This window comes from Marmota marmota, unplaced genomic scaffold, assembly GCF_001458135.2.
Source record: "Marmota marmota marmota unplaced genomic scaffold, marMar, whole genome shotgun sequence".
Lineage (NCBI taxonomy): Eukaryota > Metazoa > Chordata > Mammalia > Rodentia > Sciuridae > Marmota > Marmota marmota.
Genome location: NW_026006790.1, coordinates 115,787 through 137,498, shown reverse-complemented (window position 1 = coordinate 137,498; position 21,712 = coordinate 115,787). Strand labels below are relative to the sequence as shown.

General features: G+C 38.3%; 1 protein-coding gene, 1 non-coding gene and 2 pseudogenes across 2 annotated transcripts; 2 read left to right on the top strand and 2 right to left on the bottom strand.

Moving 5' to 3' along the window:
* Positions 1 to 1,821: 1,821 nt before the first annotated feature.
* On the top strand, positions 1,822 to 2,738 carry LOC107133631 (annotated as a pseudogene).
* A 7,739-nt stretch (positions 2,739 to 10,477) lies between these two features.
* On the bottom strand, positions 10,478 to 11,975 carry LOC125614769 (olfactory receptor 7E24-like). The gene is made up of 2 exons (XM_048797663.1): positions 11,953 to 11,975; positions 10,478 to 11,420 (listed from the first exon to the last, which is right to left on the bottom strand). The coding sequence occupies exons 1-2, from the start codon at positions 11,973 to 11,975 to the stop codon at positions 10,478 to 10,480; spliced, it is 966 nt and encodes a 321-aa protein (XP_048653620.1).
* Positions 11,976 to 17,511: 5,536 nt separating this feature from the next.
* LOC125614768 lies at positions 17,512 to 18,284 on the bottom strand (annotated as a pseudogene).
* A 2,024-nt stretch (positions 18,285 to 20,308) lies between these two features.
* On the top strand, positions 20,309 to 20,415 carry LOC125614770. Its single transcript, XR_007345330.1, has one exon. It is a non-coding gene; the product is annotated as a U6 spliceosomal RNA (small nuclear RNA).
* Positions 20,416 to 21,712: the final 1,297 nt, after the last annotated feature.

Sequence of the window (21,712 nt, the reverse complement as noted above, 5' to 3'; positions counted from 1 at the left end):
GAGGAGTCTTCTTACTTCCCACCTGAGGTTAGGGCTCTGTGGTAGGGTAATGAATTCATTGTAAGAGAAAGGATCTGCAATGGAAAATGAAACCAAATACTGATGCGAGGAATACTTGATATTGTTATTAGAGACATTTTCAGGACAGGTAAGATTAAGGAGTCAAGAAGGGTCACTGAAGAAATTGGTGATTTCCACATCTTTGCAGTAGGTAAAGTGTAAAATATATATATATATATATACCAAATTACTCAGTCTCATTAATATAGTCACCTGTGCATGTTTTAAAATATCCAGATTTCCTGGCTTGAGACCAAGATATATTTAATCAGAATCTGCATTTAAAGGTTTCAGTGGTCCTTTTTTTATGACAGGGTTGAGAACCAATGCCCTTGAATGTTTCCTTGCACTTACAAGGTGCTCCATGAATAGTAATTGCTACTGTCAATAATAATTTTAGTATACCACGTATACTAAAATATAACATTTATCTTATTGTGTCTAAAACAATATTTCTTTACTGAAACTATTCATTAAAACATCTACAAGAACTATTAGTGCAGCTGGGCATAGTGCTACATATCTCTGAACAAGCAACTTGGGAGGCAGAGGCAGGAGGATTGTGTGTTGGGCACCAGCCTCAGCAAATTAGCAAGACCCTGTCTCAAAATAAAAAAAAAAATAAAAGTGGGGAGTGACTGGGAATGTGGCTTAGTGATTAAGCGCCCCTAGGGTCAATCATTAGTGAAAAAAAAAAACTAATACTATATATTGAAATACATGGAAATACATGAAATTAAAGTTGGAATTTCATAATCAGAATATATTGTTATATGCCCACTTCCTTCCAACAGGTTTTCATCATTCTTGGGTTGTCATATCCCTTCTTTATGCAAGGAAGTGCTCGCTCAAATTTTCTTTGTCTTCTAAGAATGACATTTTGATTTTCGGGGGGTGGGGGCGGGGGATGTTGAGCAAAGGATACAAAATTCCAATTAGATTTGAGGAATGAGGTCAAAAGATAAACTATACAGGATGGTAACTATAGCTAATGATGGTATCATGTATTCTTGAAAAACACTGAGTACACATTAGACTTTGCATAAGAGAGTTTGAATAACTTTTCCAAGGACACAAACATGATTTATATGTGCACCCAAATTCTACTGAAGAAATCTGACTAAAAAAGCCAATTTTAAATCTCAGTTCTATGCTATGCTTTGGTAGAAATTATATTAAAGGATACTAATAATAATGATGACAACAATAACAACAATTATAATAATTATCATTTGTTGGGTCTCTTAAAGTTAACAGTGGCAATTTTAAACCTTACAAACAATAAGGCAATAACTATATTTTTAAAAAGAAAAAAAATAAATATTGACAGTTAACTGTCACATCACTATGAAGTATCTGGTCATAGAAAAAAATGTTGCTTATATTACATATCTAATTAATCTTTATTTTAGAGGTTTTACAATGAACAGTTTGGAGACAATCAAAAATTTGGAGGCATATCTTTATTATGGAATGATAATATCAAATAAAAATTAGTTTATATCAATAAATTTAAATCTGAGAATTAAGTGAATCAATGATACAAAAAAAAAAAGAAAAAAAATTGTGCTACTTTTAAGGAACTGTGGATGATTATATACATTTAAAAGTGAAATGGACTACCACATGGCTGAGGGAAATAGTCATTTTCAGGATCCAATAGAAGTGAAGGATGTTCATCCAAGATGATGCTGTAAGGGGCGCCCGGTGGCTATTTTTTGAACATGTTTTGCCTTCTTTCCCAGCAGATACATCAACTGCATGGAAGCAGAAAACCACAAATTATTAACACAATTCTTCCTCCTAGCATTTCAGAGGATCCAGAACTGCAGCCCCTCCTCTTCGGACTATTCCTGTCCATGTACCTGGTCATAGTGCTTGGGAGCCTGCTCATCATCCTGGCTGTCAGCTCTGATCCCACCGCCACACCCTCATGTTTTACATCTACCATAATCCCACAGATGCTGTTGAACATTCATGCAAGCAGCAAAGAGATTTCCTACTTAGAATGTCTTGCTCAAGTATATTTTTTTATGATTTTTGTTGGAATGGATAATATGCTACTGACCGTCATGGCCTATGACCACTTTGTGGCCATCTGCCACCTACTGAAATACACAGTCATCATAAAATTTGATGGTCAGCTCTGTGTCCTCCTGGTTCTGATGTCTTGGACCATCATGTTCTGGGTCTCCCTGGTTCATATTCTACTGTTGAAGCAACTGACCTTCTCTATGGGCACTGAAATCCCTCCTTTCTTCTGTGAAGTGCCTCAGCTTTTCAAGGTGGCCAGCTCTGATACTCTCATCAGTACCATCACTATGTATGTTTCAACTGCCCTGATGGTTATATTTCCTGTTGCTGGGATCCTCTACTCCTACTTTCAGATTGTCTCCTCCTTATTGAGGATGTCCTCTTTTGTGAGCAAGTCTAAAGCATTTTCCACCTGTGGGTCTCATCTCTGTGTGGTCTCCTTGTTCTATGGAACAGGCCTTGTGGAATACCTCAATTCTGCTGGGGCCCATTCTTCCCAAAGAACCATGATCGCCTCAGTGATGTACACTGTGGTCACCCCCATGTTGAACCCCTTCATCTACAGCCTGAGGAACAAGGATGTGAAGGGGGCCCTGTGGAGACTCCTCAGCAGAGCAGCCTCTTGTCCTTGATGGATCACTGACCTCAGAACTCAGGAGATATTTTTAGGCCCAGAAGCAAATGCACTGAATTTCAATTTCTGGCTATTTTCCTCCTCTAAATGACATGCTTAATTTCTTATACTCCACAAACAATTATAAGCTCATGGAAAAAAAAAATACTCAACACTATTAGTGAGGAAGATCTAAATCAAAGCCGAAATGAGATGCAACTTCACACCCAATTAAAAAAACAAAAAGACAATAAAAATTGTTGGCAAAGACACAGAGAATCGGAACTTTCAGACCAATCCAGTGGGAATGTAAAATGGTTTAGCCATTTTGGGAACAAAATTTCAGTTCCTCAAATAGTTCATCACATAGTTATCATATGAGTCAGTAATTTAAATCCTTGGTATATACCCAGGAAAACTGAAAACTTTCACACATAAATATCCACAAAAATGTTTATTGTACCATTTTTCATAACTTCCCAGATCTAGGAAAGCCAAAATATCCATCAACTGATGAATGGATAACTTAATGTGATATATCCGCATATCCATGAATGTGATTCAGCCATGATAATGAATGTCATATTAATATATGCCAAAATTTAGATGAGTCTTGAAAACATTATGGTAAATGATAGAAGGCAGACAAAAAAATCATGTATTACATGATTCCATTTTTTGAGGTTATTAAAATATTCTGGAATTAGGTAGTGGTGATGGCTGCACAACCATGTTAATATGTTCAAATTACTTCATTTTATACTTTACAGAGTGAATTGGGGTTGTGTGAATTTTAGTTCAAAAATAATTCAAAAATTAAAGTAACATGGTTGTCAAAAGAAAAGTTCGTTTCATAGAATCATAGTCACTGCCCTTCTACTTCTGAATTCATAGTCAATGAAATAAATCTGTTCCTACCTAAAGAAAAAAAAATGTCTGTTTTTATGTTTGTAAATTTGCCAGGTGTGATGGCACCTGCCAATAATCCCAGTGACTCAGGAGGCTGAGGCAGGAGGATCACGAGTTCAAAGCCAGCCTTACAAAAAGCGAGGTGCTAAGCAAGTCAATGAGACCATCTCAAAATAAAATACAAAATAGGGCTGAGGATGTGGCTCAGTGGTCGAGTGCCCCTGAGTTCAATCCCTGGTACTCCCCAAAAATATAAATTTGTAAATTCATTTAATGAATCAGGTAAATAAGGGATTGTATTACAATGATACTATTCTCATTTTTGCAATTCAGATTTATGTCTCTAATGAGAACTTCCTGTTTTTATTTCCGTACACCTTTCTTGTGATTTGGGATTTTATGCGTTGATAATTTAAGGTGTTTTTTTTTTTAAATATAAATAAGAATTCAACTCCGGTGTTTTGTCAAAGTGATATATGTTGGTATAGTGTAAAATACTGATCTTTACACAGTTGTTGGTAACTTTCAACTCCTTCAAATATTCCAAAGTTTCCAACAAGCATAGAGTCAAGGGGTTGCTAAAGTTGCAGTCATCTCATGGCTATAAATCCCACACACTTTTTCTATTATCTGCATTCCCTATCCCAATCAAACCAACTTTTTTGGTCATGGGGAGGATTTAGGTCCTTCCTGATGTCAAGAGGCCTCATGAGGGGTCTTGGGGACAGCTCACAAAACAGCAGGTGGCTTATGTTGATGTAAGCAAATAGGTGACAGAGCAGCAAAGAGCCAGGCCTACCCAACTATCAAGACATTGGTCTCAAAGCTGCAGGGTGTCCCCACAACCTCCCAATAAGCTGAAGTTTTTTTTTTTTTGTTCCCAAATATAGCAAGTGCACCAGGGGCTTCTAATTTCAGCTCAAAAAGAAAATATTTCTCTCACTCCAGAATATATTGCAAAGCTTTGTGTAAGTATGTGTTGTCACCCAGTGAAGTCATTAACTAAATGTACTTTTGTCCAGTCATTTCTGAAGTTGATAAAAATCAACTTGGAAAGAAAAGAGTACTACTTGCCTTTTGCACAGGTTCTAACTTGTTCAGAAATTATGATCCTTGGAAAATACTCATACCCCACCCATGAGAGCCTTGTGGCTCAGATAGATAAATTTAGACATTGATTGATAATTAATTGCTATAATAAACCTGAATATGTGTGTGGATAAATGTTAGAAGTAAATTTGGCAAGACCATGTAACCAAACAGCAAGTGTATAGAGCTGAACTGGATAGAGATGCTTGGTATTGTGAACTTTTAATACATTTGGGTGGTAGCAAATTTTTAATATTAAACTGCAGTCATTTCATAGTGAATAGATGGGATCAGACATTAGGATCCCTACCATAGTGTTGTGTAAAGGACATGCTGAATAAAACCTAAAAGAGCTATGTTTGTGCAGTTAATAAATCCTTTCCTCTCTGCTTTTTCTAATTTTCCAACACATAATGAATGTCCTTAATGAAAACAAAAAGACCCTAACATTTGACCTTTTCTAGATGTGCATGATAAATTTCTACCCACACTTTTTTACCCTTTATTATTTGTAGAACTATTCAAATCCCACCATCGTTCTATGATTCTTCATCTTGCAAATACTGTTTAAGAAATCTAGGTCTTTTGTACAACCACCACTATCCCCATCTCCAGAAGATTTTCCCCTCCCCCAAATAAAATAAAATATAGTTCTGATAAAACATAAACTTTACATTTAATTTCTAAGAAATGTTTAGAGATCTCTTTAAAAAAGTTATTCCCTCCAGTGAAGGAAGAGGCTAATGGATGTGTGAATGTCAAATTGTCTTTGCCTTGTGGAGCAGTGAATAATTTCTCCAATGCACATGAAAGCTAGAACCTGGGCAAAAGGCAAGTAGTACTCTTTTCTTTTCAAACCTTCGAACTCTAGCAGAGCAATGGCAGAGATAAGGTGCATTTCTATGTTGGAAATTGTTAAGTGTACCATTCACCATCTGCATCATTCAAGTTTCTCAAGATAAAAGGAATCAATGGGATAATCACTTGAGTAATGGGATAGATGGAGAGATTAATAGAAAGATGATAGAAGATAGATATATAAATTGTATGTGGGATAATCTTTTCCCTGACTATGGTAGTTTTGAGTGTATAAGTAAATTATGTTTATTATCAGTCTTGATCTGGTCAAGAGATCATTGTATAAACATGTGATGGTCTCTCAGCCCTTAGGATGAAATTCTACTGAAATTCAAATAAATTTAAATGCATTAACACTAGAATAGATTATCTTTATCTATTTAACAGATTCCTACAAGGTATGTATTATCTGTTTCATCCTAGAGTTGCTTCAGCTAAGTAGCATTAAAATAAAGAATCTGAGGTCAGGAGAGCACAAAAATGTGTCCCAGTCCACTCAGCTAGTACTTTTCAGTTGTGCTAAACACAGTGGTAAACACCTGTCATCCCAGCAACTCAGGAAACTTTGGCAGGGGGATCACAAGTTGAAGGTCAGCCTCAGGAACTTAGCAAGATCCTGTCTCAAATAAAACAAAAAGAGAACGTAAAAGGGCTAAGGGTGTAGCTTAGTGGTAGAGAGCCCCTAGATTCATTCCCAGTACCACAAAAATAAGTATTTTTTGGATGAATTTTCTACCTCCCCCCATTGATAAGATTATTGTGTCAGATAAGAGTTCCTTTATGTTGTGAATCACAAGAAGGGGAGATACAGCAATGAATGAATGTCTAAGAAATGATTTAGGGTCTTCTTCTATTCAGGAGCAAGTTCAAGTGTATTCACTCCATTCAATATATCCTTTAAAAAAGAAATCCATCTTTTTTTTTTTAATTTCCATGTTCATTGTGGTAAAATACAATAAAACAAAAAAAAGTGCCATTTTGAACTGGAGAATATTATATTAAGTGAAATAAACTACTTTAACCATTTCTAAGCATGCAGATTGGTGGCATTAGTTACACTGGCATTTTGTACCACCACCACTATCTCCATCACCAGAAGATTTTTCCCTTCCCTCATATAAAACTTTGCACTCATTTGAAAAACTGTCATCCTCCATCTCACCAACCATCAACCACGATTCTACCCTGAAACATCATAAGGACTCAAAGCCATTAAACTTCAAGTGTTAACAAGAGGGCACCATTTATAAGCTACATGTTCAGTTTTGCTACATTTTCCAATTCACATTCCAGAGGATGCCACAGGTACTGAGCTTAGACCATCCTTCTCTTGAGTCTCTTCTAGGCACTCGCAATGTCCCTGTTTCTATGGCTGTGGAAGAAGAGAGTTAGCATAGGGGTGGTCACAGTGTCTACCAATGAGAATCCCTCACTGGGAGAATGGAGCACAGCTGATCCAAGGTATTGTCCAAGGTCTGTTCCTTGAAATAAGCAAACAACTGCCAGTTGAGAGCAAAAGGTGGAGAACACTTTATACTTCCCACCTGATGAATATCCAAATGGTGGTAATGATTTTCTAGTAAGAGGAAAGGACTCCCAGGATAAGGAAAAAGCAAACATGGCACCAATGAGTCCCAGGACTATGCTATTGTTAGTAGTATGAGAACAGGCAGGAAGAACACACTGAGGAGGGTGACAGAAGAAATTACCAATTTCCACCTGTAGGAAGCAGACAAGTTGCAAGGCCAGCAAATGGTTTAGCTGAATCCTAAAGTCTAACAAAGACGATGCCCAACTAAGAGACCACAGAGGTGGGGTCCATGATACTGGTTAGTACAGTGGCCCCTTTCCACTCTTATGAGCAGGTTCCCACATCATGGCCAGGAAAGATCCTAAGAGGACACACTGCAGTTGCTGGATCATCTGAGAGTTCCATGAGATGGAATTCTACATTCATGTTAGTTTTTTGCTTCTGTGTTTATAGGACACCTTTGAGCAGAAAAGAAGGTAGGATAAAGGAAACAGCAAGCAAGCACTCAGGACTGTATATGTGTTTACTCTAAGCATTCACAGTTGAGTATCCAGACCTGAGGTCCACACACCTTCAACAACATCTCACAGTTGTGACAAACTCCATCTTCCTGGAAATCTTCCAATATTGGTTTCTATTTTATTAACCTCTTTCTGTACATTTTTGTTAGGAACTAAGTATTGAATCTTCTACATACTAGGCAAGCACTCTAACACTGAAGTACATCCACATCCCTTTTAATATTAAGTACATTCACAGTGTCTCAATAAGTTTCAGAGTCTAGGCTTGAATTTGTGATCCTCCTGCTACAAACTCCTTAGTCATTAGGATTCCTGACATGCACCATTCTGCCCAACCTACTTTAGGGACTCTAAACAAAAGAGCATTGGAAGACCAAAAACACTATATATAACAGGCTCATGATCACAGTAATGTGCAGCCTACCCCAGGGGTGTGGGTGATGAAACCACAACATAAGAAATAGCTTTCTAAGTTTTAGAAATAGAATTAATTTTAATTAAAGAAAAACAATAAGCAATTTAGTGTGCTGTATTATTTTCTAAGATAATGGTCTGGATTCTGTCTATATATTAACATTGCATAAGAGCCAGCACTGCATAATATGACAATGACATTACAGATGAACATTCATTATCAGAACACATTGTTCGGTGCCACTGTTCTTCCAGGAGTTCCAAAACTCTGAGGTTATTGATCTCCCTGTAAGGATAGAAGTAATCAGCCAAATTCTGTTTGTCTTTTAACAATCATTAAATCATGCACATCCACAAGAATGGGGTCCTAATTAGAACAAAATACATTCCCTGCTTGTATAGTTATGTCAAAGTGGATTCTACAGTCATGTGTAACTAAAACGAACCAATATAAATGAATGAATAAATAAATAAAATCATTCAAAATTCTGTTTCCTTCCTTGCCTTAGTTATACTTTAAATATTGGGAAATGTGGTTTAATTTATAGCACATAATGAATGGCATCACCGACCAGATATGTGGTATTAGTGTAAACTGGGCCTGTCCATGATTAAATAATAATGAAGTGCTTAAAACCAATTTTTGAGTCTTTTTAAAATCCAGTTTCTGTGGTACAAACCCTACAAATACCTGGTGAGGAAAAGAGCTCTTTGCATTTTTTGCTGTGGTAATCTATGTTACAATTGAGAAATTTAGCACCATGGATGCCCTCAGAGACCAGGTTTAATCCCAACGTTTTTATGCTATTGAATAGATTTTCACAACAATTTCTAAACTGATGAATAGATTGTAATTCTCTGACTTCAGTTATGTGGAGGAAACTCAGGGAGTTACTCTGTCAGACTTTACAATGCTACAGTTGGGATAAAATATGAAAGACAATAGTACAGAAACTACTGCAAATACAGGAAAATGGTGATAATGATTATCTAACTTACAAGGTTGTGATAAGAATTTTTGACTTTTAAATTTCTTCTTTTAAAATTAAAATGTGGATGCCTATTTATTCTGATATATTTATATTTTTGTATATGTAAATTTAAAAATATTTAGATTCCCTGACATCAAACCAACACCAATTTAATCAGACTATCTGCCTATGAAATTCTTGGTGGTGGCTTGTGTTTTGGTTTTTTGTTTATATATATATATCTATCTATATATATATATTAGGGTTTGAACCCATGGTGTTAAACTCGTGAACCACATCACTAGCCCTGTCTCAAAATAAAAAATGAAAAGGGGCTAGTGATGTGGTTCACGGGTTTAACACCATGGGTTCAAACACTGATATAGTTACTAAGGACCTTGCTAAGCTGCTCAGGCTGGCTTTGAACTTGAGATTCTCCTACCTTGAACTAAGGAGCCACTGGGATTATAGGTGTGTACCTCCACACCAAGCTGGGTGGTCTTTTCTTATATCAGGGTTGGTAATCTTGGCATTAGAATATATCCTGCCATTCAGAAATCATATAATAACATTACCTGTTACTACTATGAATAAAACTAACAATTTGAAAGTTTAAAATTTAGTAACATCATTTACTAATATTTTCTTCATAACTACAACTGAATCTAGATTGTAATAATCACATTGAACTTCGACTTCTTGATAACTCTGCATAATTCCATTCTCCTGCAGAGCTCTCACCGAAACCAACTAGTGGCATGAATTTGCAGGTAGATTTTGCTCTCTATATTGGTATAACAGTATTGACTTATACATGCATAAACACTTTTCTCAAGAAATTACAAAAAAGAACCTAAACCCCATCTAAGTCATCAAGAACACAAAACTTACTACCTTGAAATGTACTACTTGACAGCAACAAGTGTTTTTCAGCGTATCTGTGAAAGACAAACATTTGTTTCTAATGCTTTAACAGATGCATAGAAGTATCTAGAGAGATGTCATTAAACTTGTAAGTTTATTATTATGGCAATCTATTCAAAATTCTTATGCCTCTCTCCATTTTGCACAACTGAGAATTACTATGTAATGTATGGGTGTAGGTTTGTTGATTGACTTCCACAATTCAAGAATTTTCATTATTACACTTCCTATATTTATTGTTGCAAAAACAATAAATTGAGGTTTTAAAAAGTTATAATATTCACCATTCTGGAGTATGTAGACCAGCAGTCTTAATCACATGTACATGGCTATGACACAATCACTTTCATTTAACTTTAAAATTTTCCATTTTTCTAAACTGATACTTTGTTCCAAATGTGAGAATTTTCCAAACACTAGCCAGAGTCATTCCACTGAAAATGTGAGAAACTAAAGCCATTGATATTCCTAAAGAGGCAGATTAACAGAACTCGATATTTCATTTTAATGCCTTTCCTATACACATTGCAATTGGACCCTACAGGGGCTGAGATTAGACCCTCCTGCTGGGCAGCCTCCTCAGGGCACCTTTAATGTCCCTGTTCCTCAGGCTGTAGATGAAGGGGTTCAGCATGGGGGTGACCACAATGTACACCACTGAGGCCACTGCACTCTTTCTGGGAGAAGGCGATGCAGCTGAACCAAGGTACACTCCAAACCTTGTCCCTATAAATAAACAAACAACTGCCAGGTGAGAACCACAGGTGGAGAAGGCTTTGTACTTCCCTGCTGAGGATGGGATCCTCAGAATGGAGGAAACAATTTTATAGTAAGAGAAAAGAATCCCTGAGAAGGGGAAAAAGCCATAAAATGCTCCCAGGATATACTGGACAATGGTATCACAGTAGGTGTCAGAACAGGAAAGATTCAGAACTTGAGAAAGGTCACAGAAGAAACTGTAAATTTTCACATGCTTGAAGTTAGTAATTTTTAAAATCATTAAAACATGCAGCTGGGAGTCCAAAAAGCTGAACAAAAATGAAACCAAAATTAAGAAGCCACAGAGACGAGGGTTCATCATGATCAAATAGTGCAGGGGTTGACATATGGCTACAAAACCATCATAGGCCATCACAGTCAGAATCATGTAATCCATAGAGACAAAAATGGTAAAGAGAGATATCTGTGTCAGGCTGCCCACATAGGAGATGACCCTTCTGTGAGTCTGAATGTTCATGAGCATCTTTGGGACTGTGGTGGAGATTGAACAGATATCAGACCAGGACAGTTTGGAGAGGAAGAGGTACATGGGGGTGTGGAGGTGGGAGTCAGAGCTGACAGCCAGGATGATGAGCAGGTTCCCAAGCACTGTGATCAGGTACATGGACAGGAACATTCCAAAGAGGAGGGGCTGCAGGTCTGGATCCTCTGAGAGTCCCAGGAGATGGAACCCTGAAACACGTGTTAAGTTTTGTGCTTCTGTGCTGCTTGGACACCTTTTGAAAAAGCAAAGAGTGCAAGAAAAAAAGAAACCCATCAGCAGGAGCCCCTCACTCTGTGTGCATTTGAATTCACGTATTCCCTAGGAAGCTGCTCACACTGGAGATTCACATGCATTCAATAGTTCTCAGAAGTATAACACCCAGTCCTGCTTAATCTTTCACTACTGCTCTCTCCATCATTCACCTCACTTTCCACACCCTCTTTGGAGACATTGAACTGAGCAAAGTTAGAAGTCCAGAGCAGACAAGAGAAGAAGATCATGATCACAATAAAATATAGCTTACTGCTTAAGATAAAATTCAGGAAAAGTAATAACTTTTCTATTAAGAAAAAGCAACCTTCATGAAAGCACTGTTATGAATCTTGAACAACATGCCTTTACCAATGCCCTTGGCCAATGCCCTTGCCCCATGCTTTGGCCCATGCCCTTGGCCCATGCCCTGGGCTCATGCCCCTGTAATATGGGTGAAATAAACAAGTGCAGGGAAAAGTGGTGCAAAATTGTGCAGCTCCATCCTGGCTCACCTCCAGTCCAGGACCTGATACATCCCTTCTATAAACATTGGATACCCTGCCCCAAACAGGGCTGGCTCTCACCCTCAAGACAGCCCACATTCTCCCTTGCATGTGTGCCTGCCTTCATAAATAAACCTCTGTCCTAGCCTCTTTCCAGCTCCTGCTGAAATTCTTCTTCATCACATATTCCAAGAACCACACTGGTTGGGAGTTGAGCTCCCCCTCTGCTCTAGGAACCCCCTGGACCCATCCCCAGAAACATCTCTTCTCCCGTGACGTTACTATCTCTGCCTGATTCCACTCTCCTGCAAACCTGTCTCCCAAACACACCTACTTCATGAAATGGGGAGCTGTGATTTTCTGTTGATATTTCTATGTCAATATTAATTTATGTTCCCATAAAGATTTCCATTAAAAATTACCTAAAAATCACCTAATTCTCATCTAAGTAGGTGCATAACACAATATCTATTGCCCCCAAAATATTAACTTGAGGTGCTAACTCCATTTGAGAAGATCATTTCTCTACTTCAAAGTCTTCATCCTACACAAAGCATTACCTGAAGAAAAGACATCATTGATCCAGTAAGATTTTAATATATGCATATTATTTTTAATAACTTCATATTTTAATATTTCAAAATTATTGTTCCTCTATTCATATCACACAAATAAGAATGTCTCTATATCATATTGGAACAATGCATGTCCAAGTTTACTACATCAGAGCTTCATATATTTACCAATTTTTGAAAATCATCATTATAGTTACACTCAGTAGTTGGGTTCATCCTTTTCCATATCATTATTGTATTATAGTTGTACATTATGATGAGATTTATTGTTACATATTAATACATGCACACAATGTAAGGATTTAATTTGGTCAGTACCAATCCCTAATAGTTCTCCTTTCCCTCCAATCCCCCCTCCCCCAGTCCCTTTCCTCTGCCATACTGATCTCCCTTTGATTTTTTAAGAGCATTATAGTTATGCATAGTAGTTATGTTTATCCCAATATAATCATATGCCCATGGCACTTGATTTATTCCATTTCAATCCCCATTCTCTCCCCTAATCCCTCCCTTCCTGACTCCCCCACTCTCCTCCCCCTCCTGTACTGATCTTCCTTTGCCTTATTTATTTGTTATGATTTATTGGTGCTTTTTATGTATACATCACATGGAAGTCACTGTGGTATAGTCATATACCAGAAGTAAGAAGTCCATTAATCCAAATTAATTTGGGCCAGTTTGGGGAAGAAAGATGAGGTGAATTCAATGTTGAAGAGATCTGTTTTTTATGACTCCCTCTGCCAAGACAAAAATGGACCCCAGTGAGTAAGACAGAGGGAGACATTCTGCCAAATACACAGTGAATACATATGGAGTATCAAAAATAAAATATCCCATCCAGAAACAGGAAAATGTAACTTTGAGTAGGGGATAACTATTTGAGTGGCATGAAGATTAACATAATCATTACTAACAGCAACAATATCTAGATCTTATTTTGCCTACAATTTATTCAATATCCCATAGTATTCCCTAAGACCAAGTATCTATTTAATCCTTAGTCACTGCAATTGTAGCAAAAAAATCAACTCAAATAACAAAGCTGAATCCAGACACTAGTGACTTGCTCTACTTCACAGAGACAAGAAGTGAGACTGACAGGCTCTGAAATCCATCCACTACATGTTTTCATTCTCTCCCACCCTATATAAAGATTCCTGCCTAGGTCCTGAGGTCTTAAGTACAGCTAAATATCAGGTGTACATTTGAACTCTTTCCAGTTTTATGAGTAAGAATAAAATGAAGACCCAATATTAGATTTGCTTTGAGATAGAAAGGGCTGTTTTCAAGTATGGAGGAGCATATGGTGAGATCCAAGGAGGTTCTGGAGGGGGCCCAGGAGTGCGATCTCTGCTGAATGATCATCAGCCTCCCCTACTGTGACCTCTCCTGTTACCTGTGGCTGTTCCTCCATAGTGTATGCAGCAAGCATCCCCACTGATCTGCCCTGTGATTCCCCAGGATCCCACAGGAAGAGCACAATGGGCAAGGCTCTCTTTCTGCAGGAGAGGGACGAGGAATGGGTAGTGGGCTTGTTGATGGGACAGCCTGCCAGGATTTTCCTGTGATGCCCTAGACCATGGTCAGATAGCCCAGTGCAACCAGGCTGCTGTCTCCTAGCAAACAAGAACAAGTTGCATAATTATAAAGTTCTTTTGTACTATAAGATAATAATAAATGAGGCATGCATTATCAGAGTAGGACACATAAGAAGTGAGACAGATAACACAAAATCTGTTCCTCAGCCCCTGAGCCTGGGAAGCCCTGAATGTCAGTTCATGATGCTCTGGCTTCTGTCATCCCCTCCTCATCCTTATCAAGACCAACACAGGTCTTTCCTAGAGCTTAGGAAATATAGTTGAAGGACCAATTTGCTGTGGTAGGTGAGATTTTTATAGGAAATAAAAACAGCATGGGTGGAGAGCACATTTTAAATAAGATATATGACAGCCCAGCAAAAGTATTTTTTTAAAAATCACAAATACCATACATGAAACTTGACCTCCTGAAATCCCCCTTCTGGTAACTCCAACTTTGATGTTTGTTCTTCTGATACAGAAGCAATACCTGAATTCCAAGGCTTCCAGTGCACTTATAGGGTTATGCTGCTTCTCTGCTGGGTAATGATAAGGAGTGCACATACCAAGACCCACCCATACCTGGTGCCCAACAAAGTCTCAGACTCTGTGCCCAGCATTCCCAGGAATATGCTGTCAGCTGGGAGCTTCCTGATGCAGAAACACAGCAGGAGAAAAGCCAAGCAGCTCACTGGAGAAGAACTATCAGCGAAAGGGCTGCAGGCATAGGATAACTGTGGACTAATATAGGACCTTGGAATCTCAATGCAAAGAGCTCACAATTAAGGACTTCGCAACATTAATGCAGAAAATGAAGAAGAGAAAATAAAGATCCACTTAAGATTTGGACCCTAGCTATAATTAGAAAGAACCTTGCATATCAATTACTTCTTTCATTTTGTTTTTTAAACACTTCTATTTTTTTTCTTTTAAAAAATTTGTTCTAACTGGTTATACATGAAATCAGAATGCATTTCAATTAATTCATTGTACACAAACGGAGCACAACTTCTCATTTCTCTGGCTGTATATGATGCAGAATCACACAACTCATGCAATCATACACGTACATAGGGTAATAATGTCCATCTCATTCCTCCATCCTTCCCACCCTCACACTCCCCTCCTCCCGTTACTGCCTTATGCCCAGTCCTAAGTTATTCCATTTTCCCCTACCCACCACCCACTATGGATTAGCTTCTGCATATCAGAGAAAGCATTTGGCCTTTGCTTTTTTGAGATTGTCTTATTTCACTTCACATGGTATTCTCTAGCTCCCCGTTAGGCTGAATAATATATCATTGTGTATATACCACATTTCCTTTATCCATTCATCTGTTGAAGGGCATCTGGGTTTGTTCCATAGTTTATCTATTGTGAATTAAACTGCTAAAAACATCGATGTGACTGTGTCTCTGTAGTATGCTGACTTCAGGTCCTTTGGGCATAGACCAAGGAGTGGGAAATCTGGGTCAAATGGTGGTTCCACACCAAAAACTTAACATCAAAAAACAAACAACCCAATCAATAAATGGTCTGAGAAACTGATCCTTTGTTCCAAATATGAACAGACACTTCACAGAAGATATACAATTGATCAACAAATATATGAAAAAATGTTCAACATTTCTAGCAATTAGAGAAATGCAAATCAAAAGTACTCTAAGATTTCACCTCACTCCAGTCAGAATGGCAATTATCATGAGCCATGTGCCTCAAATCCACACAGCGTTTCAAATATGGCTTCAATTATCCAATCTGAATACCTAGCCCAAGTTACATTAACACCTGTGCTCATTTCTCTTCTCTAAAATAAAATTGTGTGATACTTATGCCGTGGGAAGACTTTGCACATGAATTCAAACAATCTACATGTAGTACATAGCTTAGCTCCTGGCATTCAGAATCCCCAACAAAAGATCATCCTCAAGTTATCTGTGGCCACTCGATCTTAGATCTTTGTCTTATATCAGCCATTCTTCCATAGCTGGTGCAACTGATGCCACTCGCTGCTCTGACCTCGGATCTTCCAGAATGACCACAGGGAAGTGCACAGAAAAACAGGGTCCTCTCCTGGACTGACAAGAATGTAAAACACAAATGGATTGTGGAGGGGACAACCTGCCAGCACTGTCCTGCCAAGATACCATGTGCCTCAAACCCACAGTGCATTTCAAACATAGTCTCAGTTAGTTAATCTAAACAGCTAGCACAAGTTACTAACAACTCTGATCCTCTTGATTCTGTGAAATAAAATTTCATGGCACTTATACCTTGGTGAAATTTTTCAGACAAATTAAAAATTTTAAATTTTAAATTAAATAATCTACAAAGAGCTCACACTTCAGGCACTCAGGGATCTCTCATTGAAGGATCATATGTTTGTGTGCTGTCCTCATCCAGGTCCACCTACTACTCCTCACCTACATAGACATCTCTCAGTGCTGAGGACAGTGTGAAGAGCACATTCCCTCCATGTGGATGACAGTGTGTGGTAAGAAGGATCAGTGTGGGAGGAAAGGAAAACTGTAGTGACATTGCCGCCATGCTCACCACCACCGTGGATGTCACACACATGCCTCCATGCTCAGTCTCCATGACTGACACTGTGCAGTGCTCTCCCCTCTGGGCAGCCACACTGCATGTTGGTCCTTCCTCCATCCTCACCTCCCTCAGCAGTTACCTATTTACACTGGCTCAGGTGGTCGTGACTAAGGAGAGTGGATTCCACGTGGCTGGTACCCAGGGGCCTCCCACCTCATCTTTAGGGCTGACATCTGTGCACACTCAGGTGGGGACCTCCTAAGACATTTCCGGGGTGAGAAGACACACAGTGTGGGGCCCACCTGTCTGGAGCCATGAAGCTGAAAGGCTGGAAGCAAAGGCTGCCCATTGACTATGGTGTGAACTTGGAGGCTCAAAGCATAGAACTCCTGACTGGCCACTAGGTGAGCATATCACAAACTAAGGATTTCCTAACAACAATGGTGGAAGAATAAGGGTAGAAAATGAACATAAAGTGATGTTTTACAGTAATTATCTGCAAAACAAATCCATTTTCACTATTGGATTTTTTAAACATAGTAGCTTCCCAAGAACATTTTCATTATGACATTTTAAAATTATAAATATTTGCCATTATCATCATCATCAATAGCATAGTTAAATGGCATTAAATATAGACTTTGTTGTGATACAATAACCATCATCCATCTCCAACATTCTTCATAGTACCAATATGAATCCTTGTTCCCAGTAGGAAAGCTTCCCAAATTTGCCAACCAACATGGTCTGCACCATTCTACTATGGAACTTGATGGGAAATTAACAAATAAGGCGCATATTGACAGAGCCAGGTATTTAGCTTTACTACATTTTCCAACACATATTGCAACCAGACCCCACAGGGACAAAGATCAGACTGTCCACCTCTGCAGCCTCCTCAAGGCCCTTTTAATGTCCCTGTTTCTCAGGCTGTATATGAAGGGGTTCAGCATGGGGGTGACTACAGTGTACATCAGAGAAGCCACCACATCCTTTCTGGGAGAATGTGATGCAGCTGAACCAAGGTACACTGCAGTACCTGTTCCTAAAAATATGCAAACACCTGCCAAGTGAGAGCCACAGGTGGAGAAGGCTTTGTACTTCCCACATAAAGAGGGGATTCTCAGAAGAGAGGACATAATTTTATAGTAAGAGAAATGGATTCCTGAGATGGGAAGAAGACCATATACGGCAGCAAGAAAATACTTGCCAATGTTATTAGAGTAGGTGTCAGTGCAGAAAAGATTCAGAATTAGAGAAGGGTCACAGAAGTTGGTAATTTGTAAGATCATCAAATTGTGCAGCTGAGAGTCCTAGAGACTCAGCAAAATGACAACAAAACTGAGAAGCCACAGAGGCGAGGGTTCATAATGACTAGATAATGCAGGGGGTAAGAGATGGCCACAAACCTGTCACAGGCCATCACAGTCAGAAGCATATAATCCATACAAATAAAAATGGCAAAAAGAGACATCTGTGTCAAGCATCCTTCATAGGAGATAAGTTCATTGTGAGTTTGAATGTTTACAATCATGTTTGTGACCATTGTAGAGATGACACCAATGTCAGCCAAGGACAGGTTGGAGAGGAAGAAGTACATGGGGGTGTGGAGGTGGGGGTCAGAGCTGACAGCCAGGATGATGAGCAGGTTCCCAAGCAGCATACCAGGTACATGGACAGGAACAGTCCAAAGAGGATGGGCTGCAGGTCTGGATCTTCTGAGAGGCTCGGGAGTTGGAATTCAGAGACACGGGTTACGTTTTGTGCTAGTATACTGCTTGGACACCTTTTGAAAAAACAAAGCAGGTGTTACAAATAAATACCTAAAGAGGCACCCCTTATTCTGTAAGGATTTGAATTTAAGTATGTACAAGGAAGCTGCTCACATATTAGGTCCATACACCTTCAACAACAGTTGTCAGTAGTGAGACTCCCAGTCTCTACATACTCTTTCATTCTTTCTCCATAATTCACCCCTCTTTCCATACTCACATTTGCGGCATTTTCATAAGCAAAGTTAGAAATCCAGGAGCAGAGGAGAGAAAAAGTTCATGATCACAATGGAATATAGCTTACTGTTTAAGAAAAAAAGGAAATAAGTAATGACTTCCTGTAAGAGAAATTAGGAAGCAATTGATATACCTCATTTGGTTCTAAGGCCTTGGAACAAATTCCTTTGACAAGATATTTGTGACTATGTAACGACTGCTTTTCCTGACAACTAAATCAAGGGGGATGCATCATAACCAGAAAGAAGTATGCTCTATTTTCTGAAAGGGGTTTCATCATTCTTTGATCTTTTCATTTGCCTCCTTTGTGCATTTAAGTCTTCTCTTTAAAAATTATATATCAAGAAATAGGAAACCTTGCCTATGGTAAACTTCAGATTTTGATAAACAAGATTGAGTCAGTGCACATAATCAATAATAGCATTAACCACAAATGTGGCACTGGTGTGCAGTGTACCTGTCAATTATATTTAAAACCTACCCTGTAAAATCTCCTTTGAATAGTTTTATTTCATGCAGGTATATTGTGTCAACCAATACAATATCTGCAAAGTATCTGTTCTATAAAATGACACTTAACTTTTTCTTTTTCTTGATCCTGTACTTCCTCTAGCTTGCCAAAACTGCTTCATGGTTTTATGATCTCAGTCCATCAAGTTTATTGTTTATAATCTAAGAAAAAGGAAAGCCCTTAAACTCAAGTTTTATTTCCAATCTTCTTATTTCTTCATGGATTTTCTGGTCAGTCATTCCTGACACCTTGATTTCAATTCTCTTCTTTAGGCTGCATGAAGTACACTTGGTTTCATTTTTATTTTTCACCATGATTGAACTGGATACAGCACAAAGCAGAATATAATAAGAAATAATAAAACAACTTCAAAACTTCCTCACCTTTAAAATGGGGCAATAATTCCCAACCTTGTATGGTTGTCATCAGGAAATTTTTTAAACAAATCTTTCAAGCTGCATAACTTGTAATTCTCTCCCACTATTAAGTGTCCCTGTGTATACCTTAGAATATCTATACAGTGATGTCAGACCAACACCAATTATATCTGCATGTCCACATGTAAAGTTATCCACAGTCCTTTCTTATACCAGATCTAATATCCATTGTCTAACAACATCCTGACATAGAACATGCTCCATGAATATTATCTACTATTATTGTCCATAATACCCATTACCTATATTAAAATACATTAATCTGATAATATTTGTGCCAGGAATAACATTAGCAAGAGATCTGAATCATGATATAAGAAATTTGAGTCTTAGTATCTGTACTTGATTTCATTATCCTGCAAACCTGTCTCCCAGCACATCTACTGTCATGAAATGGGAGGTGTAATTTTCTGTTGGTATTTTCATTTCAGTGTTATCTACCATACATTTTCCTTTACAAAATTGCTTTAAAAGTACCTAAAAATACTCATCTAAGTATTCTGCAAAACAATGCCTATTGCCCATGAAAATATACCAGGTTACATTAACCTGAGGTGATAATTCCTCTGTGAAGTACATTCCTCTTCTTCAGTTTTTATCTGATGCAAAGTGCTACCTGAAGAAAAGACCCTGCCATTTAGTAGGGGAGTTTATTAATATGGCAATGATTTCAAAACCTTTCTGCCAATTGATTTGTCACTGAAATAAGAATATGCTCATTTTGGCAACACATATATTAAATTGGAATGATAACAGAGAAGATTAGCATGGCCCCTGTGCAAGTATGACATGCAAATTCATGAAGTGTTCCATATTTAAAAAAAAGATTTTTCCATAACATCTTGGTTGGGGATAGGAGACTGATTTACAATGGAAAAAAATCATGTTGAAATTTGCTATTAATGACCTACATTTAGGTCCCTATAAGAGCAGACAATATCACCTACATCTTCTCAATCCTAATATGTATCAGGAAAATGAAACATCAACCCAAGTAGTAATGTGCTGTCTTTGAAGAGTCCTGAAGAAATTTCGTCTTGTGCAGGGAATACTGTTTCCCTCTGGCTACAGCAGAAGGGCTGGTGCCCTGGGCTGGAGACAGGAAGGCAGCATTTCAGACCCACATCCCATCTGCCAGTGTGTGCACAGTGTACGAATCTCTCCTCCTCTCCCTGCTCACTGCTTGAGGGAAACAAAGATTATAACACCATCTCCACAACATGTGCATCATCAAAGGGAAATGTGGAATTCAATAAATATTTGGTCACTATGATTTCAATAAACAAATTCTATGATTAGGTAACTATCAGCATTAAGGAGGAAAGCCACCATCAAAGGCACTGGAGGCTGGAATGAGGTGAAACTCTGACCTGTGCCTCTGGAAGGCTGCAGTGTTAAGTGCCCTTCAGCTTCTGCCTCATTGCCACTCTTCAAATCCAAGAAGATTTCCATCATGATTTCTGAAACTTTTTTTTTACTGTGGATGACATTAAATACAACTAAATAGTCCCTATGTCCAAAACATGGATAGAGAAAGACACTATTTTAACTTCTGTGGGCACTGCTAAAAAGAATGAATATTCAGACAGGAGGCCACAAGGCTGATCATCCAAATTCATTTGGCCAATTTAGGACAGAAAGAATGGGTGGGTTTAATGTCCAACAGACCTGCTCTAGACGCCTCCCTGTGCCAAGCAGAGCATGGATCCTGGAGTGTAAGAAATAGGGAAAAGGAAACTGTTCTAAAATGCACAGCACATGCATCTGAAAGGGCAAAAATAAAGTGTCCCATCCAGAAATAGGACCAGTCACTTCAGACCACTGAATGCATCTGTTGAGTGGCATGAAGATCAACCTAGTCATGCTATCAGTAACAATAATGTCCGGAAGTTTTTGGCCCAGATTTTATTCACATATCTCATATTATACAGAGAATAGTACCAAGTATCTATTTATCTGTACTCATTGCAGTTGCATCAGTGGGAAATCAGCTCAGATGGCAAGCTGACTCTAGACCCACGTGAAACTAGGGACTGCCTTACAGACATAGAGATTGGGATTGACAGACTCTAAAATGGATCAATCAAATATATATATATATATATATATATATATA